Here is a 24,510-nt window from a genome sequence, read left to right as displayed (position 1 = left end):
CCACTCACCTCAGCCTCCCAAAGGCGTGGGATTACAGGCTGAGCCACCGAGCCCGGTTTGCCTGCATGACTTTTAAGGAGTGTTATTAAAGGGAAGAGGTTTATTCTTCTGGGATGAGTATATGATGGCTGCGGTTCAAGCAGCCTTCTCAGACTATAAGGTGGAGTCTTATACTGAAGAGGATAGAACGAGAACAGAGAAGAAACCAGACCCCTAATATTATGGAGCCACATTCAGACTTCTTTGACATGGGAGAGACAAATTATTATTTTGTTTACTCCATTATTATTTTGTGTTTTATAACTTACTTTGTGTTTTCTTTCTTTCTTAAAACTATCTGACTCAGTCTAAGCATACCATTTCACTTCCTGGTATACACTCCCTTTTCTTCTTTACCTAGCTAATTCCACTTGGCTTTTCGAGACCCAGTTCTGGTATCACCTTCTCTAGAGGGCACTCTGGACAAGCAGCCCACCCTTGTGCCCTTACAACATAGAAGCTTTACTCTCTCTCCAGCTAAACACCTGTCCCATGATGCTCAATGGGTCTAATCATTGGTTCTCTCTCCCTTGGCTGGACTCTGAGCACCCTAAAGGAGTAAGTCTTATTCCTGTCCAGGTATCTGGTACTTAATCCAGTGCCTGATGAACAGCAGATGGGGAGTGAGGGAAGAGAGAAAAAAAGGGGCGCTCCTAGCAACTCTCTGGCTTCACCTGGGAACCCTGTGTCATTCCTGTCACTGCAAAGCAGAGCCACCAACTGGCAGCTCCATGGCGGGTGACAGGATGGGAAAACCCCTCTGGAGAGCTGACTTTGGAAGAACATCAGTGCCCACTATTTCTGAGACTTCCACTTTGTAGCATTGACCAATATACAAGGCACATCCACACACGCCATGATCCCTTCATTCAAACAACCCAACTAACTAGGACCTTCTGTGATCCCCAGGGCTTAGAGGGGTACATAACTTGCTCAAGGTCACATGGCTACTAAGTGGCCAGAAGGGACCCAGAAATGTTCACGTCCAGAACATTTCCATGGTACACTGGCGCCTCCTCCACCTGCAGTGCTCTGGGGAGCCAGGAAAGCAAGTCACGTGCACAGTCACACGTGGGCCTGCGAGCTGGTTATGTGCACACCTGGAGCACAGATGTGAGGGGCTCCAGATGTTCCAGGGGTGTTTGCACTGGCGGGGAGGTGGCGATGGCAGAGGAAGGAGCATCGGGGAGATTCTGCGCAGCTGGTCCATGCAGATGCTCTACCGCTCTGCTCAAGGACCACCTCCAGCAAGTGCAGGGGATGGGAGGAAGCAGGGAGGGCTGGGGACAGGCGGCAGCCAGGGGGAGTTCGCATGCTTTTAGAAACTGTGCTAGGCTGACATTGGCACTGGTTATTTAGTGCATTCACCTCCCCCGGAGCGAGAATAGGACACTGTCAGGCTAAGAGACGGCAGCACACAGCATGTCCGTGGTAAACAATTTATTTTTCTACCTCAGTTGCTTACAGGGGGAAAAAAATAAAACGTCATTAGGAAGAAGCACAGATGAACTATTTACAGAGATGAAGAAAATTCACAATGGCTAAAACGTCTGTGAGGCAGGCATACCAGGACAAGTTCACCAAAGCAAAGCAATTCATAGCAAAACAAAATATGGAAGGAGGGAGAAAGCCATACAGATTTTGTGTTTTGAAAAAAAATAATAACTCATGAAAAAGCCTGCAGGAAAATAAAAGGAAACTAACCAATTATTACATCAAGCATGTTTAATGAGATGAGCCAAACTGCACATGTTGGGTCTCAAGGACAATGACATTCAAATGTATGGATTCACTCACATCAAATGCATCAAATGGAAGCACGCGGGTCACTTCTCACAAACTATGAGCAGGGACAAAGGGGTGACTCTGGAGGGTCTGACTGAGCTGTCCGTCATTACTCCAAGAGAGTGGGGTATCTCACACAGGGAAGTGCACGCAGTCAGGACTATGGGGAAAGGTCCCTCTGAGGTGACCCTCAGGAGGGCCAGTGCCGAGATGAGGCGTGATCAGGACGGGCCCCTGTGTTCTATCCCCTTCTACCCTGATGGCGCCAGTAGGCAAGGCCAGGCCAGCACGGGTAGGGAGGTGAGCTGGAAAGGGCAGGGCCCACTGTGGACAGGGGCCCACGGTGTCTAACCCACGGCAGCACCTGGGTGACTCTACTGTTCCTGCTCAAGACAGACAAGCTTGTTATTACGGAACAGCCACTGGTCCTCAAAGACAATAACAATCAGATAGTGTTTATTCAATTACCCTTCCAGATTAAGTTTTCACTTTTTTATAGACTAGTCTTGGGTGTGTGTGTGTGTGTTTCACTTTTGTTTCTGTCTACCATAAGACATAGATGCTCCAAGTCACATATCTGCAAACTCCCTGGGCCACAGAACTTTAAAAGCTCACCCCACGAGATGCCCCAATAAGCCTCTTTGGTCATTACCTAAAGTAATTGGATACCTTCTTCCCAGATCCCCTTGTGGAGGCGCTACAGAGTTTGTGAGAAGTTTCCCTCTGGCCCCGTTACATTCTGGGGACGTAGGGGTGAGTGGGGCTGGTCACAAAGCGTACAAAAAGCACAATGGGAGGGGACTGGAGAATAAAATCTTTTATAAAAATTGAGTGAAGCAATGAGGACGTCTTTTCCAATAATTAAAAATGAGAAAAAGAACATTCATTCACACGGGCAGCTAGGACAGAGTTTCAGTGGGCACTGACAGCAGCTGGGGCGGCCCAAGCCGGGACTGTGTCCTCTCTCTAGAAATGGTAGCAAACCCCAATTTGTTATGCCTCTCTTAAGAGCTAGTTGATAAAAATTATGTCTTGTGAAATCGGCAAATAGTCTGCAAAGTGAAATAAGAACAGAAATTAACAGATTAAACTGAAATGAGAAGTCCAGAGGGGGAAAAAGAGAGGAAGCAGGGGAGACCCCTGATGACAACCATAATTCAAGATCAGATCTTGATCTGGATACAGATCTGGGGCCAACACTCAGGCATGGGGAAAATGGGCCATTCCCAAAGGGGTTGGTCATCACCTGGCCTTTTTAGAAAGGAACGACTCCTCACTCCAATAATTATCCAAAGCCTCTAGCCCTCTCTCTTGGAACATCGCATTTATTCTCATAGAGTCATGGATATGGCAGAGGCATGTCACCCAGGAAGGTCTGCTGCAACCCCACACCACATGGACAGAATGAGGCTCCACTACGAATGATATCTGGACCCTCAGCTAGGTCCTTCACAGAAGGGATAAGTTCAAATGGAAAGGAGGACCCTTGGTGAGGGAATCAGATTGCATCTTCCTAAAAGGGGACCCAGGCTACTTGATTTGTAAGTGAGACAGACAGGATGAAGAGTCTCGGAGCTCTCTAGGGCTCAGGTGTGCTTCCGTTCCTCCCAGCTAGCTGCCTCTCATAGCCCTGCTAGGGGGAACTCAGAAAGGGGCCAGGAGCAGTGTAGAATCTATACACGCATAAGGGGGCTGGAGGTGGGAAGTGGGTGGAGTTGGTGCACAGTGAGGACATTGAAAAGAAAGACCACAGAGAAAAAGACATCAGGACAGTGGGAGGTGACACAACAGATGTGCGGTGTCACGATATCTCAGGATCCCCGGGGCATGGCAGGGGTCTGCAGAATCCACCTGATGGGGGTGAGAAGAGGGTGGAGGTCTGGGCTACCCCTTTTTCTGGGTCCCTTTCTGTACCCCAGTCGCCTCGGGGTACAGAAACACTTCTTACTGGTTTGAAATCACAACACTTTGAGGCTACAATGTACCAGCAGCCCTGGGCTCTAGGAAGGGTCCAGATTGGTTCTAGAGGGAAGCAGTCACTCTCTGAGCTCTTGACAGGGCAGCACAGGGGTCTGCGTGTCTAGAACCATTTGGCTGTTTGGGGCTGCATCTGGGATAGACAGATGGAGTCAATACCCCACAAGGGGCAGCTCCTTGGGCAGGGGGCAGGAGTGGGATGGGCTCTGACCCCAGCCTGGCTCCTCCTTGAGTGGGTGGGCACCTAGCCCCAGCCACTGGGCCACCCTTCCCAGCCCAGACAATGACTCTCCCAGAGAGTAGGTGGCCTCACTCTTGTGGTTAAGAGAAACAAGAGGCTTTTATGGTGTGAATGGAAAGATGGGGCAACAGAAAGCTTGGAGTGCAATGGCCGCTCCCGGCCACCACAGCCTCGACCTGCTGGGCTCTGGCGATCCTTCCGCCTCAGCCTTCCGAGTAGCCGGAATTACAGGCATGCGCTACCACATCCGGCTGATTTTTTGATTTATTGTAGAGATGAGGTCTCGCTGCCCAGGGGGGTCTCAAACCCGCGGGCTCAGGCAATCCATTCACCTCAGCTTCCCAAAGGCGCGGGATTACAGGCTGAGCCACTGAGCCCGGCTTCTGTCCTATTCTAACCCAGCTGATTATGTGAAGCTACGGGGACTGGTGACACTGATAAACAGCTGGGCCTTGAGCATAACTGCTCCAATCCCACTCTATCCCTTTCCCCCAGCCCAACCTACCCCCAGTTCCCAAAACCTTGACTTTTTTGCTAAAGGGCTGCACACCCAGGGGACCTATCTCATTCTGTCCAGCCTCAATTTGATTACCCCTGCATATCCATCTGTTTGGGGCAGACCCAGGAATACAGGTCACGGAGATGGAATTCTACCAGATGTTTCCTCAGCCAGCTCACAGGGGTCCTGGGGGCAGGTGTTCAGATGAGGCAGGAGCTACAACGTGGGGTCCCCTTTGTTGCCCCTAAATTATCCTGTGTTAAGATCCTCCCAACTCTGCCCTCCTGGGACTAGCACCACACTGAGGGACAATGGCAACCTATTCATGAAGGGAGGCAGGCTGCACAGGCCAAGTGCACAATCAGCATGGCACTCTCAGCAAGTGGAGATGTAAGAGCCTGTCACCCCTTGGGGAAGAAGTGAGAGACAAGCTCCCCCTGAACCTCCCACCAGCTTCAAGGCAGAGCAGAACAGGCAAGGAACTCAGTGTGGGTGACAGGCCTCTCTGGGGAGGAGCAGTGCATATGTGTGTGTATGTTTGGAACACGCACCCCCACCACCACACGTCTCTTCCTTTAAGCTCTGGAACAGTGCCGTCCCAAAGAACTTCCTGTGGTGATGGAAAGATTCGACATTCTGTGTTGATCATAGCCACTAGCCACATGTGGCCAGTGAGCAACTGAAATGTGGCCAGTGTTACGGAGGAAATGAGTTTTTCTTTTTACTTAATTTTAGTTCGTGTATATCTAAGTTTTAGTAGCTACACATGACTGGTGTCATTGTGCTAGACAAAGGGACACTAGGGAGATGGTGGAGTGTGGCAGTTCAGACCCAGACTGCCTGGGTCCAAATCCTGCCTGCTCTGTACTTGCTGTGACCCGGAAAAGGTTTCTACCTTTCTGTGCCTGGAGGTCTCCACCTGTAACTGGGGAAGTCTGATGACAGTGCCTGGCTGAGTGCTGACCTCTTCTGTGGTGGTACTTCTGGTGCATGCTGCCTTCCTTCCTTCTGGTCTGGGAGGCACGGCCACTCCCCTGAAGCAGCCCTCTGTTGTAGGGAATCTTCAGGGAGGGCTTTCTCAGCACAGGACAAGGATCCTTGCTGAGCACCCCTCCCTGATGGGGAACTTCCTCAGCCCCAGGGGACACTGTAGGGAACCCCCCACTCATACTCCTTCATCTGTTCCTGCCCCCCCTCCTCTCTGACTCACACAATCAGAAAGGTCACAGACTCCAAAGACCATCTTACCCAGACCCCTGTTTACAGAAGAGAGAAGTGAGGTCCGAGAAGCTGGGTGACCTGCCCATGGTTGGATCAGCGCTTCCACCACTGGTTGAGGGATCCGTCCACCACAGGGCATGGCTCTAAGTGCGTCAAAGGCCTCCTGACCTTCCCACAATACCTTCCCTCCCCCACACACCAAAGCTCAGTCTGAGGCAAAGGTCAGGCTGAGCCCCTCACTCCACCCTCCTATCATTAGCCAAAAGCACCCTCTTCCAGGACGTCTTTGCTTCCTGATTCATCTCAGACCCTGACACACCCAGATCTCCAAGTCCAGGCACCATGACCAACCATAGTGACACTCTGCCTGCAGCCTAGCTCCCTTATGGGGCCTCTTCCCTCGACAGAGAACCCACAGAGGACAAGACTCTTTCCCCAACACTTCCTCTAGAAGCCTCAGCTGTCCTTTGCCCACAGATACCCCCGAGCACTCCAATATATTCTCACGTGTACTCCAAGTCTGGGAAAGGTTGGGGAAAAGCAAAGCCCCATAAAGCACCGCTTCCTTCACCCCTACTCCCATCCCTACAAGCCCACGCCTACCCTTGCTGCTCCCCTCAGGTGGGCCCTGGGCCTGTCAGCTACCTCGGAGCAGCCGGGGTGTATGGTGGGCACTGCCGTGGGCTCTGCCTCAAGTCTCCGATGCCCACACCGAGGAAATCTAAACAGCCCCACCCAGGAGGAACAGCAGCCCCAAACCCAGCAGCACAACGCCAACACACATCAGAAGGGCACCGAAGCCAGAGCGGTCAGAACGGAGCAGGAGGAGAGGAGAAAAGGAAGGAAGGGCAGGGAGACGTCAGACATGCACGTGGACATGGGGAGAGGCAGAGGCAGGCAAGGGGTGGCAGAGGGTGAAAGAAAACCCTGGGCCTAGAGTTCCGTCCCCAGTGAGAAAAAACCTGGAACAGGCTTCAGAAAAAGGAGGTGAGCAGAGGGAGGCCTCCTGTCTCCATTCTTTCCTTCTCCCTTTAGAAGCTGCTGCTGTCCAATACCCAGCACCAGTGAAGAAATTCAGTTCATCAGAAACTGAGTTGCACCCTGACCCTGGCCTTCAGTGGATTTGAAATCTAGCACATAGAGGTCATCTCTCATGCAAGCATGAGTGAGGTGTGTTCTCTTTAGGGGTCCTCTTACCTACCCAATTGCAGCCCACCTCCCATGTTTCCAAAGCCCCAGGAAACCAAGTCGCTCACCTGGGAACTGATAGCCGTAGCTAGGAGCAAATCCGGGATAGCCGCGGCCATAGGTCGCCACGAAGTTGGGGTAGCCTTGAACACAAAGAGAAAGATCAGAGTCCCGTTAGTACAGCCACCTCAGGTCTGGGGTAAAACCTAAGGAAGGGAAGCAATGAGGAACAGCCTGGGTTATTTTCCTTTATAAAATGATCTGTCTCCCATGAGGGTCTTTATTTGGGGCCTAGGTCACCTCTCTCCTACAGCCAGGGGTGCTGCTGTCAGCTGCTAGTAATTAACCTGAATTTGGCCAGCCACCCCTCCACCCCGAAGCCCCTGCACTTTCTTGAACCTGCAGAGTAAATGCCACATACCAGCACCAAACACAGAGACCGTTCTTGGATCTGACATTTGGAGAGCTTACCCTGAATGTACTTTACCTTAAAGCTATTGACAGTGGGAGATTAAAGTCCTTGCGATGCCTCCTCCCGAGGCAACAGGGCCAGTGCTGGACAGAGTGTGGGTACTCAGGGGTCACAGTTGAGTGGCCAAATTCAGGGCTCACTTTGTGCCTCTGGAAGATGCTGGGCCTGATAGGGGCACAGCCCAGGGGCAACAGGGGTACAGCCTAGAGACCCACGTCCCAGCACAGACACTCAAGAAGTACCCATATCTTTGAAGGACATTTGGAAAATGGTGGTGGACTGGGTATGTTAGTTAAGACATGTACCACAAAGCATGGCCTAAATCCAGAAGCCCCTGTCGCATGATTAGATGACATTTCACTGCAAGCACGTTGCTTCTAGATCCATTTCAGCAGATAACCCGAGTGAGTGGTTCACTGAGGGGAGTTTGTAGAAATTGCCACTGGGCTGGACATGGGGTACAGAGAACATTCTGCTGGCAGGTCCTGGTACTGGTGTGACCTTCTCTGATTTGTCACTAACATCCCAGAGATGTCATTTCAGCTCTCAAGGAGTCATTATGCCTGCTCAAGCCACTTGATTCTTCATGTCCCTGAGTCTTGATTCAGACTACACTGAAGGTTGATGACACCTTCTTGGACTGACACGTCACTGGCCACAGGGGATCTGTTGCTACCTCCCATTCCTAACCCACCAGGGTCACTTCCTCTTCCCCTCAATATATATATTTCTCATCACACGGTGCTCATAAAATATCACCACAGTCACCAAACAATTTCCAGTGGCTTGACTTTTGCTTTGACCTCTAAGGAGAAAGTCTGTGGTTGTTTCTCAGCTACCCAGCTCCTGCTCCCCTGCTGGGTGTGAGTCCTGGACAGAGGCCTACCTCCCATCAAGGAAGGTGAGAAGGGGTCCCTCCTGCCCTTCCTGAACTTGGCAGCTGGGAGGCAGGCAGGTGAGCCTGGGCTCAGCCAATGATGCCTTCTGGGGAATCTGCCTCTGGACCAGTAGGGCAGAGGAAAAGTGGGTGGCTCAGTAGCAGAATCCAGCCTCCAGTGGGGCAACGGTCCCCTGACCAGGTCATTCCTGGGCCGTCCCCAGGGATTGGCTGGGGCTGAGGCTCTGACGACCCAGCTCCCTCAGTTCCTGCATGTGTTCTGAGTCCTGTTCTCCAGCCTCCCTCCCTATCGATTTTGTGCGCCACTCACGCTCCTCCAGTGATCTCCTCTGCGGCTCAAAGCAGCCGGGGTTGCTTCTGTTGCTTGCCATCAAAGTGCTGGTAGAAAATGACTTTGATGGGTGCAATTATGACAATCTCCAGGCTCTCCAGCAATAAAGGTGGCAGTGACTACTTTCCATACGTGTCTCTGCAGTTCTATACACCCCTTAAAAAGCATGTCTACACACGGCTCTGGGGGTTCATCATCCACCTCCCCAGTGGATTCTCATGTGCCACACCAAACGCTTTCTGACCCTGCAAGTGAGGGCTGAAGGAAAAGGACTGATTCTAAGTTTCACCTTGCCTGCACTCAAGAGTCCGAGTTTGCTTGTCTTCCTGCTGCCTATTCAGAGCATCTGTGCCTCAAGTTCAGAGACAGGACCCACCAACCCTCACTTCCCTGTGGAGGTTGGTGTGACAGCCTCTGCCTGTGATCAGTGCTATTGTCAGACCCAGAGCAGCAGCTCGCTGGTCTGGAAGTCAGGAGACTTGGATTCCAGTCCTGCATTTAGCCCAAGACCACGCCCTTGGGGGTTGTTATGGTTTGATATTTGTATCCTCTCCAAAATTCATATGTTGAAATCTTCACTCTCAAGGTGATGGTCTTAGGAGGCCTTTGGGGGGTAAGGGGGGTGATTAGGTCATGAAGGTGGAGCATTCATGAACGGGACTAGTACTCGTATAAAAGAGACCCCATGGCTGGGTGTGGTGGCTCACGCCTGTCATCCCAGCACTTTGGAAGACTGAGGTAGGAAGATTGCTTGAACCCAGGAATTCGAGACCTGCCTGAGCAACATAGCGAGACCGCATCTCCACACAAAAAATTAAAAATTAGCCAGGCATGGGTGGTGTGTGCCTGTAGTCCCAGTCACTTGGGAGGCTGAGGAGGGAGGATCACTGAGCCCAGGAGGTCGAGGCTGTGGTTAAGCCATGATTGTGCCACTGAACTCCAGCCTGGGCAACAGAGTGAGACCCTGACTCAAAAAACAAAACAAAACACAGAATTAAAGAAAAAAGAGACCCCAGAGAGACCTTCGCCCCTTTCAACGTGTGAGGACACAGTTAGAAGGCCCCATCTACAAGGAAGTGAGTCCTTGCCAGACACAGGACCTGCCAGCACCTTGATCTTGATTTTCCAGCCTCCAGAACTGTGAAGGATAAGTGTTTGTTGATGATAAGCCACCCAGTCTATAGTATTCTGTTTTAGCAGCCTGACCTGGCAAACACAGGGCTCTTCCCTCTTCTCTTGGAGCTTGAGTCATGCAGGTTCCTTCAGTAATGAAACACCCAAATTGCATATGAGACTGCCTGTGGCTCCTTTCCCCTGCAGCAGCCAGAGCCCCCCCACCCCTCCAAATTTGCAGTCACTACTCCCACACTGGCCAACTGAACTGTTTCTACCTACACAGAGTCTCGTCATCCGCTCCTTCTCCGTGAGTTTACGTCCCGGGGCTTGGTGCCTCGTGAGAGGCAGAAAGACCTTGCGGCTTTGTACTGACTTCTAGCTGAGGAGCAGGAGCCTGAGGGACCCTGAGCTTGGGCACTTGATGGTGAAAGAAGGGCAGAGGCCAGGACACGGATGCCTTCAACAGACACATGCACACCGGCTCCTTTCTCAGTATTTATTTCATGGCTGAGCAGCTCAATTCTCCTCCAAATTAATCACCTGCTATCAAATCAGATCTTTCAGCACTAGATTTCTTATGCCACGATTTCAACAATATTGATAAATGGATTATATGCAAACAGCCAAATTACAGATGCCCAGGGGCTTTCCTGATGAAAAATGGTTCCTGTGCTTCTAACTTCAGAGCTGGGGGGGGGGTCTTAAATATTTTAGTATTAATCTGACAGCAAAGGCATAAGCCCACATATCACCTTCCCTCAGAGAAGGTGGGAGACAGTAGAAAGGCCAGTCCCTCCCTGCACTCAGGCCACCAGTATGATGCAATTACCTCTGCTTTCTTCCCAGCATTCCCGCAAATCTCTAGCAAGAAAGAAGAAACTCGCGGATGAAGTTCACCCCAACTTTGGGCCTCACCCTGCTCTTCCTGGTCATGTCAATATCGTTGCCTCCTGAACAACACAGATGGGAATCCGGCATCTGCCAGACCGAGCAGGGATCTTATCTCCACCACCTCCAACACCGAACATCCTCTAGGTCAGGCAGATGAAATCATAAATTTATAATACAACATTACTTCAATTTTCCTCTTCATTTACTGCTGTGCAGCCCAGCTCTGCTCGAATGGTTCACAGCCTCAGCCACACGGGGGAAATTGGCTGGCTGCATATCAATAGCACATTACAGCAGACCCACGCGGACGCCCCATCAGCCCCATGGCAGCGGGATGACCCAGCCGCCGCTTCTGTTAGCAGGCGGGTCCCTCCTGCACTGGCCACTGCACAATTCATTTGCTCCAATACTCTAGACTCCCGATCAATCCCACAGTAATTATCTCTTGTCACTAAAGTAAAAAAAAAGAAAAAGCAAGCCTTCTGCCTGGATGACCACTCCTCTCACAGTTGGGCTTTCCATGGTAGAAACAAAGGACAGACATCAACAGCAGAATTTGGATTTGCCAGTGAGCTCACTTCGGGGCTCTATGTTGGGGATGCTGGCAGGGCTCTCAAAATTGTGGTTCTATTCTAGATCTTTGCTCCAACCCTAGAGATATTTGCATTCCAGATGGGCCCATGACGCATCCTCTCCCGGGCTCTGTTACTCAGCTACTCAGAGTCACGGAAAACTGCTCCCACCAGGCCCCGGACTTGCAAGAGACAAGACGAGGGTTGTTTATCCAGGGAGCTGCCAGAGTGTGACATATTTGCTGTGTGACGTGCAGAGCACTGCCTGGGGCACCATGTCGGCTCCATGAGGTCTGCAAACTGACGGAAACACCAAGTGCTAAGAGCCCTTCCTGGGCAGGGATGTAAAGGGAAGGCCAAGGTCTATGAAGATGCTTGGCCCCAGAATCATCCTGAGTTGTGGGGCCTCCTCCAGACCTGTGCTGTCCAATTTGAATTTAATTTCGTTAAAATTACACGCAATGAGAACTTCAGCTCCTTAGCCACATAAGCCACATCTCAAGGGCTCAGGAGCGACTGTGCACAGGCCACTGCAGGCTACCACCTTGGTCAGCGCTGCACAGATAGGACCTTCCCGCCCTCGCAGGACATTCCGTTGGACTGTGCTGCTCTAAAGGGATAAGGAAGAGCTGAATTCTGAGTTTCCTCTCTCCATCAGGAAACAGACAGACAAACGTACACCTCCTTGGGAAAGGTCTGAAGAGATATTTTTGAAAAAACCAAATTCCAGTCAAAATTACAAATGAGTCTAGATGTGTGGCTAGAAGTTCTAGCCAACCTCCTCCTTTGATCTATTAACAATGTCAGCAGATTACAGCTCCCTGGTTCCTCTTCTAAATGATGATTTATTTACTTTTTGCTTGCATTTCAGTGGGGCTTAAAGTTGGGAAACACCGGGGTGGGGTGGACGTCATAGGCAGCTTCTCTGCCTGCATAGATAAGAATGCTTTTGGTTAAAGTGCTGTTGCTGATCAATAGCATCTCCGTTTCTGGGCCTGCCAGGGTGAAGATCTTGTTCAAGACCACAGCAACGTGCTCTTTCTCTAACACTGGTATCAACCTGTTAAATGAACAGCATGTGCTGACGAGGCCAAGAGAGTTAAAGGCAGTGGGATTATGTGGCCAAGGGCAGAGAAGGCGAAGAGAAATCAAATACATCAACAATCATCATGTGTTTGCTTTTATTAAGTCCACTTTCATTAAGAACAACGAAAGATTCTATTGCATCGAGGTGGATAACTGTGGATATCTCTTTGCCGCTGCAAGGCAGTAGAACAACGTCTAAGGGGCTGCCAGAGACCTTTTCTGAGGGTCTCAGTTGGCTTTGGTTTTGTCTAGCTCAAAGTCTTGCCTAAGAATTATCCTTTCTCATCTCTCCTACATTCCTTTTAAGGAATTTCCATTGGGTTGATTATTCAATGGTTGTAAAAGCTAAAACTGAAACAGGCGTAAGTTTTCCCCAAGAACATTTGTATCATCTCAAAAGAGAGCCAGAAAGAATAACTGCCCAACTACAAGCTTATCAGTCTGTTTTTGATGAGACCACCCAAAGTCTGGAGAAACATCTTTAAGGATACTTGAAAATGAATTTCACGATGTCCCAGTCATTTAGACCACCATGTTGGTTGTCTCAGACTCCTCACCGGAATGTCAGCTACCTGAAATCGAAGGCTTCGTTCTCTGCTGTATCCTGGGTACTCAATCAATACTTGTCGAATGAGTGAATGTTAATGTTGTAATAGTTTATAGTCTTCCAAAAAATCCCTAAAAGTGTATCTGGTTTTCTGTTCTTTAAACAATAAAAGCTTAAATTGCTGAAACCTCATCTCATTTTATGTGGTAATGATTTTTAAAAAATGTTTTTCTGCATGAGCCAAGTTCATCAGCCAAATTGTTGTTGGTGGAGATGGCTGCGATTTCAGGACTAATGTGCAGGCATAGTGTGCCATGGAGATGTCACCCATGTGACTGATGGGGACATGTCAGGCCATCCTACCTAAGGATTAGGCTCTGTTGCTGCCATGCTACCAAGTTAGGGGAAGGAGCAAGAAAAAAGAGGGAAACAGTCTTTGCTGATGGTGTCAAGGGCTTCCATTTCCGCACAGGAAGTGGCAGTCTCCTCACCTAGAGACCCAGGATGCCAAGCTGTGCTGATGGGTGAAACAGAGGGCAGCCCAGGGAGTTTCCAGTGTGGGCACTAGAGAAAGCTTGGCAGGGACTCTGACCTGGCTGGGGAGGCAACAGGCCACCCAGACTGTGAGCTCATTCTCGGGATGCTGTAACCTGATTCATCCTTTCTGTCCGGAACTCCGGCTGAGCTGGTTCCTGGCTGGGGGACCCATCTGGAGACTTCTCTTAGGAGACCCTGCTCAGCAGGCATGTGGATGGCCTCACCACAGTAGCTGGGGAATTCGGGGGGGCCAGGGACTGATGAGGCCCAGAATGCAGCACACGGATCTTTATCAGAAGGTGGCAACTTAAGAATAATCCAAATGCCTTGGGCTGGGGTGCACAAGGAGAAAGAGGCTGCAGGCACCACCCATGGGTCACATCGGTGGGTCTGGCTAGGTTCTTAGCCACAGTAAGAAACTCTAAGTGGTAGGGTGTCGGACACCCACCCGGCGGATAATTTGCTCAGGGCTCCCTAGTGCCTTATTAATTACATCTCCCAGTTTGAGTACATATGACTGTGTCTTGTTGATTTGAAGACACACATCCTTTTCACATTTTAACATCGCTGAAAGCAGCATCTATCTTGCACTCAATGTGATAAGAAAGCATCATGCAGTTTAATTAATAGCATTTTTTTTTTCTTTCTGAATGGTACAGGAAGGTACGTCTTAGCAGCCATGGCATCTTGAATTTGACTAAATACAGCATTTGTCAGGCAAGATAGGGTTTCATTTGGCCTCCAACAACCCCATGAAGTGAGATTACCCTGTGGATGGGGTAAATGAAGAATAGAGAGGCTAAGCCACTTGTCCCAAGTCACACAGTGGGCAGGGTGAAGAGTCCAGGCCTGATCCCAAAGTCCCGAGCACTTGCCCCTGGACCACACAGCCTCCCTTGGTGGAGGCCAGCTCAGCCTGGGACTGACACCATCCCTTCCATCCAAGGGACTCTATGCTTGATTAGGGGAGAAGTGTCTCTGTGACCCGGGGTTGGGATGGATGGGGTGTGGGGGCTCTGCCAGGTGGCAGCCTTAACCAAAGCCACGGCAGGCAAAGGGCAAAGGCCTTAGGCAGCAGGGCTGAGGTTGGAAGGTTATAACTCAAGAACAAACAGGCTCTTAACTGAGATGATATTTTTACCTAACAGTTACTTCTTGACTGTGGCTTGGGGATGTCAGTCATGACTTGAATCATGGGAGGGGGAAGAGCTAGGGCAGATGGACAAGCATCTGGCGGGTATTAAATATCCTCCCCCCAAGAAGCAGGCACCGCTCGGTTGGCGGAGGGACAAGCACAGGAATGGGTTCTGCCCACTATCCCCTCAGCAAGGGCTCCGTCCTCCCCCACCCACACAAGTCCCAAGTCACACAGAGGACAGGGTGAAGAGTCTGGATAGGATCCCAAAGTCCTGAGCTCCTGCCTCTGGACTGCACAGCCTCCCTTGGTGGAGGCCTGCTCTGGCGGGGAAAGGGTGGCCTGCTCTGGCGAGGGCTCACACCATTCCTTCCATCCAAAGGACTCTATGCTTGATTAGGGGAGAAGTGCCTCTGTGACCCAGCGTTGGGCTCAGCAAGAGCTCTCAGAAAGGGGCAAAGCCAAGCCTGGAGCCCCCTGGTCCATGCCCACACACACCTGGGTGGGCCGGTCAGCTCTTGGGGTCCCACGGTGGGAACCTCGCATCTGAAGGCTGTTCCTTCTGAAAGAAAGAACGAGAAGGAATGTTCCTTCTCGTCACAGCCGAAATGCCTCTCCCCTGATTCCTCAGACTGGTTTCCATTTCTCCCTTGGTGCTCTCAAGGCAACCTGTGACTCTTACGATGAATTAGGTAGGGATCTGTGCGATTAGCTGTGACGTGTCGGGTCTCTCAATAGACCACAAGCACCACAAGGGCAGGGATTCCATCTGCTTGTCAAGCACCACATCCCAGGGCCCGCCCAGGAGTCCAGGCTTGGGTGTCAGTGGCAGTGTGGGTCTGGGCCTTTGCTTCTTGTCTGGGAGGCTGAGCATGGCTGTGACTTTGCTCTTTGTTAACTAACATGAGCTGAGCTGAATCCACTCCAGACCCTGACTTCTCTCTGATGAAAACCGGCTCATTTTTCCCAGCATGCAAAGAGTATCAAGGTAGACTCAGAAAAGTGGGGAAGTGGGGCACCACCTGAAGATTTGGATACTAAAACGTCTCCCATTTTATGCTCTAGGGCCTTTACACTCATTTTATTTTTTATTTTTATTTTTGAGTCAGGGGACTCACTCTGTCACCCAGGCTAAAATGCAGTGGCATAAGCATAGCTCACTGCAGCCTCAACCTCCTGGGCTAAGGTGATTATTCTGCCTCAACTTCCCAGGTTCAGGTAATCATTCCACCTCAACCTCCCAAGTAGCTGGGACTACAGATGTGCTCCACTATAACTGGCTAAATTTTTTATTTTTATTTTTGCAGAGGCAGGGTCTTGCTATGCTGCCTAGGCTGGTCTCAAACTCCTGGGCTCAAGCAATCCTCATGCTTTGGCCTCCCAGTAGCTAAGACTTTAAGTGTGCACCACCATGCCCAGCTATTTGATCTTTTTTAGAGACGAAGCCTCTCAATCACCTTTAAAATATTTAAATAGTAATTATACTCTTAAATATAGATAAAGTTGGTTTAGGCTTCAACTTTTTCTATCAATAGGTGTTTTCCTATATACCATACTGATTCAATTACTACAGCTTTGTGTTATGTTCTGGTATTTGGTCAAACTAGTCTTTTCTCATTTCTTTTTTAAAAATCATTTTCTTATATGTTCTTATATGTTCTTATGTATTTCTTCTTCCAGGTGAGTTTTGGAATACTCTGGCAAATTTTTGAAGAGTTACAATAGGCTTTTTATTTGAAACCCTGTTAAATTTAAAAAATTAATTTGAGAAGAATTAGCATCTTGGCCACTTTTAATATGTTCATGACATCTCTCTCCATTTTATAAAGTTCCTCTAAATAGCTTTACTCATCCTTGTTATTTCAAGTAGATACAATTATTTGTAAGACTAAAAAAAATTTTATAAATTTAAAACTAAGCCAGGAATAATTCAAACAGCAGCAACTCTGAAAATATAGAAAGGACTTATCAAACAATATAGAAGAGGGACTCTTAGCCAAACCAAATGAAAACCCATTAAAACCAGACAGCTCATGTGCCTGAATGGAATTTTACCATTAACTACCATTTATTCCATTTAATTAGTATTTTCCTGACACACAATAACTTGCACTAAAATGCTGTTCTCTCGCCTTTAAATTTCTAATTATTGTTGCGACCCACACCATTACGCATCTCCTCTGCTGTCTCCCATCTTTCATGCCATTTAAGCGGTAAGATTTTCAATTATCTACGCAGGACGGACAGAGATACCTTTAAGGAAAGGGGCATAATATGCAACTCAATTTCTCTAAAAGCCAGGAGAAATCATTTTTAGTCAGAACAAACACACTTTGTCTTTCATCATTTTTTTTTTTTTTTTGGCAAATAAAGAGTAAAACAGGCTATTTAAAACATCCATTTAAATGCAAATTTTGATATCCCAAGAGAAAAATGTTAATCATTTAAATAGACAGGATTATCGTCCACCCTTACCGCTTCCCCTCCTCTCCCAAGTTTTAGAAAATGTAGCCTTAGACCACACAAGTTAAGCCAGCCAGGAGTCCTTCGGTCTTAAGAACTCTCAGCAGAAAGGGCTGAGTCAGAAGGAGACTTTTCTTTCTTTTGAGAAAGGGGATGGAAAGGAGAGAAAACTGATCCTATCAGCCAGGCATGAGGCAAGATTTTGTATTTTAAACATAAGCGTGTGCGTGTGTGTGTGTGTGTGTGTGTGTGTGAACATATATTTAGACCCCCAAAAGAAATTTATTTATAAAAATTTGTGTATTTAGTCTTACATATTTAAACTTCAGTCACCTTCAAAGGACTTTCCGTTAGATGCAATACACCTAACAAGATGCTTTTTCTACTGCTCAAAATAGTTTCTGAACTCATCAATTTGGATGCCTTTTAGTGCTTCTGCAGTTTTTTGTTTCACTTCTTTCACATCAGCAACACATTTCCCTTTGAGGACTTTTTTCATCCAGGAAACAAAAAAGAATTGCTCTGGGCCAGATCAGGTGAATAGGGAGGGTGGGGCTCATGCTGTTTTTGGTAACAAACTGCTGAACACTCAGCACACTGTGGGCAGATGTGTTTGTGAATCACCCATCATGCAATGGGCAAACATGATGAGTCTCCAAAAAAAAAATTCAGTGAAGCCGAAAGCAGAAGCCAAATGCAGCCTCTCGCAACAACGCTGGCAGGTACACTGATGCTGATGGGTTCCTAGAACATTTAACTAGTGGGAGAAGTCTGTGCTACAAGGTGCGTCCCTCCAAAAAAAATTCTGTTTTTTGGGGAGGGATCACACACACACATACACACACACACACATATTCATTTAATCATCACAACTGTCTTGAAAAGGGGAATTATCATTCTCCTCCACAGTCAAGGAGACAGGCTCGGACTGGTAAAGCAGTTTGCCCAACTGGCAGGTGACCCAGTGGGGAGCATAGGTCTCCATCGCCCTCCCAATCCATGGTGTTCTGTCCACTCACCCAGCATTCCCATGCCGAGCATGAACGCATCCATGGTGTAAGGCAGTCCCCGGGCCCGGCCTCTTGTCCCAGGTGGGAACATGACTTCTTTCGGTTGGGCTTTCTTACATTCTACCTGTTAAACAGAAAAGCGAACAAATGAGATGCAAATGAATTCCACGTAAATGTCAAATGCAGAACTGATCTGGTTACCAGCTAAGTTATTTTTAGCCTTGCTCCTTACTCACTGTAAAAATAGCCGTGCCGAGTAAATGGCCTGCAAAATAAATATTTAAGAAAACACGCCACTTGTGCAAATCCTGCTTTGGGAAAAAACCTACAAGGATGAAATTGGGTTCTGGAGGGGCGGCAAGGATATAAGCTCAAGATACACTTGTGGGTTGAAGCTCAGGCTGACGCTTGTGCAGATGGCACGATAGTTAGGGAGGTGGGCGACGGCTGCTGGGTGTATCTGTGAATAATAACAATGACAGCAATAATAATAATCCCTTGCGACTGTGTGGCCCTTACACATTTACAAATTCCTCTGACGCTTCTTCAGGCCAATGACTCTTCCCATCAGTCCATCTGATTATAATTCTCATAAAGAGACAGGCCACTAAGACTTAGCTCCATTTCACAGATGAGAAAACTGAGCATCAGAAGGTTTGTGTCACATGCTGAAAGCCAAAGCCACCCCCAGCAGGTGCAGGCCTATAAGCCGGATCTTTAACATTTCTAGGTCAGCGATGTCACCATTCCCACAAAACCTAGACACTCCTGAGGGAAGTAATGAGATTAGACACTGATTCCATTCATCGGGATTACTGGTTTCTCATTCTGCAGCTACATCTTGAAGTGGCTGCTAATCTTTCCTTTCTGTTTCCCTTCTGACTCTAAAATTTCTTAATCCTATTCCATTCGCATACCCAGAGGTCACTTATTTATCCACCTTGAATTAACGATGCGAAGTACAAATCTCAGAAAATAAGTACAACTGTGGCCCGCAGAAGCTCCTCAACTGTTTCGCTAGGGCACCTTGGGGCCCTGGCTCAGCACTTACTTGCTTGTAGTTTACAGAGCAATTTAACGAGCATTGTTATCCGGTAATCAATCCCACTGCTGATGAAGCTGGGAGGTTGTAGGGTAAGGCAGGGATGCTTATAGCAGCCAAAAGTAACAGCACGACAGCCTGATAGTGACGGAGAAAAGACAGGAATCAGGTATCTTATTTAAAGAGCAGTCTGGACCATATGGTATAGCAGCAAAAACTCCACGTAGATCAACAGCTGCTGAGGGTATCACTGTCACACAGAAAATTACTATTGTTCACAGTGTGTCCGGGATAGCAAGAAAAAGTCAGATTGTGTGCAGCATACATTGTCTAAAAAAGGGACCTGTATGGGTTATCCATTTTGGAGAAACTCTCATCCCAAATACGTCAATCCAGAAATATTTTAGTGCTCAAGTTTAGGGAAATGCTTTAATTACCTAAACTATAGCTCCTCTTTCTTCAAATACACCAGATAACTGGTATTACTCTGCCCTTTCTAAAGTGATAACCACAAATGCCTTAAAAATAGACAAAATGGTTCAACATTCATGACTAATATGCTTCATACAAAGAGTTTTAGAGATTAAAAGTAAGACAGGAGATAGCTAGAGAAAGGAAAGGCTAGGTAGACAGATAGTGGAGTCCTCTGGTAACAATGTAGTGAATTCCCGGCAGGCCTCTCAGGCTCAGCATTGGTAAACAAGCTCCCTGCAAGTCTCTCAAACTAGAGCTAAAGTCCTCACTGCTGGGATTGAAAAGTAACCAATCAGAACAGCAACAATCGGCTAGTGCTAGCCAACTGGCTTGGACTTAGGGCTATATAAGCACCAGGTTTTCAGCTCCAGATGGGCAACCCTTTCAGGCCCCCTCCTGCTGTGGGAGCTTTTGTGTCCTCAATAAATCTTGCATTCTCACCTTCTGGCTGTCCGTTTCCCTCATTCTTCCTGGGCATGAGACAAGAACCTTAACTCTGAAAAGCTGCAACCTAAAGAGCTGCAGAAGACCATCGGAGTCGAAAAGTCATGCACCCCAGAGGCTGGCTTGCCAGCCGACAGAGCCAGCTGAACCAGGAGAGCTGCTGTAGGATGGTGAGACTCTGAAGCTGAGGCACCCGGAAGGCTTGGCTTGCCAGCCCGTTAGAGCCAACAACCTGGGGGCTAGGGTTGCCAGCCTTCCCCCCAACCCCCTGCAGTCACGACACTCAGGACTTGGCTTGTCAGTCCATTAGAGCTGACACTTGTGGGGCTAGGCTGATCTGAAAAATCCGCATCAAAAGTAAAGAGATGAGCATCCCGAAAGAGAAGTGGATAAAAGACATGAATAGACAGTTTACAAACAGCTAATAAAGAAGTGCACATCCCCAAAGTGAGACTTTTTTTTTTTTTTGCCTACCAGATTGAAATGATTGATGTAAGGGTGCCTGGGGGCATGGGGATGAGGGGTTGAAATTGGCACACATTTACCTTACACCTAATCAGTTCATCTTTAGGAATTATTCTACAAGGACATATGGATGAGCTATTCATCATAAGTATTAATTATACATATATATTTTAAGGAAATACTCAGAATATTCAAGAATAGGGAATAGGCTAAGCTGAGCTTCGTCCATATACCCTGACTGAGTGCTATGCAACTGTGGAAAAGCATACTGATAACAATATGCACTGGTACTGGGAAAACCCTCAGTTCCAAGCAAACTAGGACAGCTGGTCACTCTAACTGCAGAAGGAAAAAACAAAAACACAAAAACAAACTGCAGTGACTTTCTGGAGAATAAACAAGTGTCTATGTCATATAGGGAAACAATACTAAAAAGACACACCAAAGTTGTCTTAGAGTGATTTTGTTACTTAGTTTCCACAGGGCATTCTGCTACTGTTTATTTTCCAAGTTTTCTGCTAGGAAGAGGCAGCAGGTTTTCATGAGACAGTGCAATAGATTATCATAGGGTTATTAAACATTATTGCTGCAAGTGGGGGTGGGCAGGGGAAGGTGATTAGAAAGAAATCAATTCACCTGAATTAGGCCCTTAGGTTTCTCTCCTAAGCCCAGGGATGACAACTGGCTCCAGGACCCCAGAGAGGAAGGTTGAGAAAGCTTATTTGCATGAACCTGCCCAAGCCTGGGAAGATGGGCGTGTCCCACACAGGCAGATGGATAATTACCTCGCACCAACACCAGGATGGGGAATAATGCCGCTAACCAGCTCACTTCCTAATAGCCCTATCGGTGACAATCTATTGCATTGTCTTATGAAAACCTGCTGCCTGTTCCTAGGCAACCTGATCAACGAAAATTTCAGGTTTATACAATTTTCATTTAGGGAACATAAAGGTTAACTGACTGTAATGGGAGTATTTTAAACAAACCCACCTACTCTTCCTCTCACAGAACAGGGCTGGCAGCTCTGTTTAATTCTGCTCTCTCTGCTGGTGGTGTTTTGGGAAGCATCGACTGTTCAAGTGTCAACCGCCCACAGTGTCAACGGTGAGTGCTCCCTGAGGTCAGGGGCCATGGCACACGCACTCCCTGGGGGACCCTGGCCTGTCCAGGGCCTTTGAGCGACAGGGAAAGGCAGCAGTCACAGTGGGGAGCCTGGCCAGGTCTGCACTGAAGGCCTCTTGAAAGATTTCTCGGGACCAGGAGGCCTGCCCGAACTCTCCCCGGGACTCACTTCTGGAGAGGAGACACAGTCACTTAATTCAATGAGGGGGATGGAGCAGAACTCAAAGTGCCTGGCTAGTGTTAGGCTTTGGGGACACAAAGATAAATATGGCAGGCCTCTACCTCTGAGAGCTCTTATTCTACTGACTAAGAACAGGCTCTGGCTATCTTGTTCTCCTAAGATTAGTGTGGGTAGTCACACATCAACCTGCCCCTTGACACTTCTGGGTTCGTCAGCCTCTGGAGTCTCTTGAATCAGACCATATTTTTGGGTCACTTTTCCCCGCTGTCCTCCCTGGGCCCTGTGCAAGCCAGAGAGCATAGCAGGAACAACCAGGGTTACAGATCTCTAACGCTGTGCAAAAAACTGCCCCAAACTTAGTGGCGTTGAGTTATAATTTACCATTCTTCCTTGGGGTTCAGCTCAGCTGGGCTCTTGCTTGTGGTATCTCATGGTGGTGTGGTCAGATGGTGGCTAGGGCTGAGCCAGAGAAAGCCTGGACAAGGCTGGAGGCCAGGACGGCTCCTTTTCTCACATGGTAGACAGCCATGCTTCTCCACAGCGCTCGGTCTTGTCAGAACACGGTGGCTGAGTCCCAAGAGGGAGTGTCCCAAGACTCAGGCAGAAGTTGCAAGGCTTCTTCTAACCTAGCCTTGGGGCTCACAGTGTTCCTTCCACCACATTCTACTGGTGACACTGGGCGGGCCTAGATTCAGTGTGGGAGGAGGGACCTAAATCCTAGGGACCATCTTTGGAGACTTGTGACCATATGAGATCAGCAAAGGGCAGCGAGCGGTCAGGGCGGGGGGTGGGGAGGGGGGCGTTTCTCGCAGCCTGTGCTTGGCGGGCTGGGTCCTTGGGGCATGAGGACCAGGGGCGGCTCTCACTAGTTGCAGTTTAAAACAGTGGCAGTAGAGAGTGTGCCCTTCCCACTGCAGCCCCAGAAAGGCCTGGCTGGATCCCCATTTTTCTCAGAAATAGAATGGTGGCGGGTCTTACAGTGACCAGGCCTCTTTTTCTGGCTTTTGGCCCCCCTCTCTAAGACCCCCATGTATAGTCAGTGCCCCCTCACTACCTATGCCCCCAAATAAGCTCCTTCCAAAAGTGGAGGGCCCATATCCAAGTCTTAATCCTCGAGTCTCCTGTACCCCCAGCTTCTGGAAATGGCTGCTACTGCTTCAAGTGCCAACTGAGAGAGTAGTCTTGTTAGAGGGGCAAGAAATGTGGCTGGACATTCCCTCTGAATCTGTGCTTGTAAGAAGCCTCAGAGGCCACGGGTGACCAATCACTCACATCAGAAAGACTAGGTCTCCGTTTTCAAGGTGTGTGGCCAGCCATGCCACAAAATCACCCCATACGGGGGCCGAATGCCAGGGATATGGCCACCCCCCAAAGTCAATGGGATTTGTTTTAAAATTTCATTCTCCCAACATGCTGCCTTGCTCCACAAACTGGCCTGAGAGGAGAGGGTTGGCTTCCTGCAGTCTCTGTGGTTATAGGTTTGGAATAACGACCTAAAGGAGCTCTCTTCAACCCTAGGACAACTGGGGGAGGGGCAGTAGCGTGCTCCTTTTGAGAACAAACCACAGCTTGTCCCCGTGGTCACTAACACTCATACTTGCTGCCTGCTGGGGTGGGTGCCCCTCCCATCAGTATCCAAAGCACCTCAGTAAGGGTTGCTGTTCCTAACTCTTTATTTGGAAATGATTTCAAACTTACAGGAGTTTGTCATTTTTGCATTGTCATTTGCACATATCCTGTGCCTGTATCTATATGCATGTATTTTTTTCCCATCTGAGAGTAAGTTGTATACATGATGGTATGGATTTCCTAAACATGAGGGCATTTTCTTACAAAATTATAGCACAGTTGTCAATCTCAGGATATTTAACATTGATATAATATTTTTACCCAATCTACCTTATCCATTCCTCTTTTATCAATAGACCCAATAATGTCCTTTATAATATATTCATCTTAAAAAACAGGAAACTGAGGCTCAGACTCCAGACACCTAGCCTGTGGGGCAGACCCAGTACATGTGTGCTGGGGCTGGGATTTGTTTTGTTTTGTTTTTTTGAGTTGGAGTCTCACTCTGTCACCCAGACTGGAGTGCAGTGGCCGCTCCAGTCACCACAGCCTCGACCTGCTGGGCTCCGGCGATCCTTCCGCCTCAGCCTTCCAAGTAGCTGGAACTACAGGCGCGTGCTACCACGCCCAGCTAATTTTTGATTTGCTGTAGAGATAAGGTCTCGTCAAGTTGCCCAGGCAGGTCTTGAACCCGCGGGCTCAGGCAATCCACTCACCTCGGCCTCCCAAAGTGCTGGGATTACAGGCTGAGCCACCGAGCCTGGCGGGGCTGGGATTTGAATCCAGGTCTGCCTACAGTCATAGCCCAGGCCAGGAGAGTGGGCCCCGTGCTATGCCTTCTGCCTAGCAGGACGCTTAGTATGGCTTTCAGAAGAAACTGGTCTTCTGTGGGAATGCTTCCCTATAGCTACTCTGAGTTGCCACTGCTGCCCCACGAGTCTGCAGCCCTTGCAAAGGTAAGCTCACTGCCCTTTAGGGCAGTCTTAGGGACAGAGGCTGGCAGTCTGAGGGGTATGCCAGGCTCTGGGACGTGAGAAGGCTTTTGTTTTGCCCTGGGGTCTCTACACAAAAGGCCCCAGTCAGTACGCGGCTGTGGGGGCCAGAGGGAAACCTAAACCCTGGACTTGTGGCCTTGATGCTCCATCCAGGACAAGGAAACTCTGTTTGGCCTGAAGAGGCCAGTGTTTGCAGTTTCATTTCTC

The 24,510-nt window shown here is 48.8% G+C and overlaps 1 protein-coding gene across 1 annotated transcript in view; it reads right to left on the bottom strand.

The window, feature by feature from the left end:
- Positions 1-24,510, bottom strand: part of LOC103260409 (RNA-binding protein Musashi homolog 2) — a 218,979-nt gene that overhangs the window by 44,700 nt on the left and 149,769 nt on the right. Inside the window, exons 4-5 of the mRNA XM_021712346.1 lie at positions 18,018-18,132; positions 7,019-7,093 (exon numbers count right to left, since the gene is read on the bottom strand). Of these exons, the coding sequence (XP_021568021.1) occupies positions 7,019-7,093; positions 18,018-18,132 (190 nt within the window). The remainder of the gene's footprint in view (positions 1-7,018; positions 7,094-18,017; positions 18,133-24,510) is intronic.

Source organism: Carlito syrichta, unplaced genomic scaffold, assembly GCF_000164805.1.
Source record: "Carlito syrichta isolate Samal-C Ts95f unplaced genomic scaffold, Tarsius_syrichta-2.0.1 Scaffold303195, whole genome shotgun sequence".
Lineage (NCBI taxonomy): Eukaryota > Metazoa > Chordata > Mammalia > Primates > Tarsiidae > Carlito > Carlito syrichta.
This window is presented reverse-complemented; position numbering and strand designations above follow the sequence as displayed.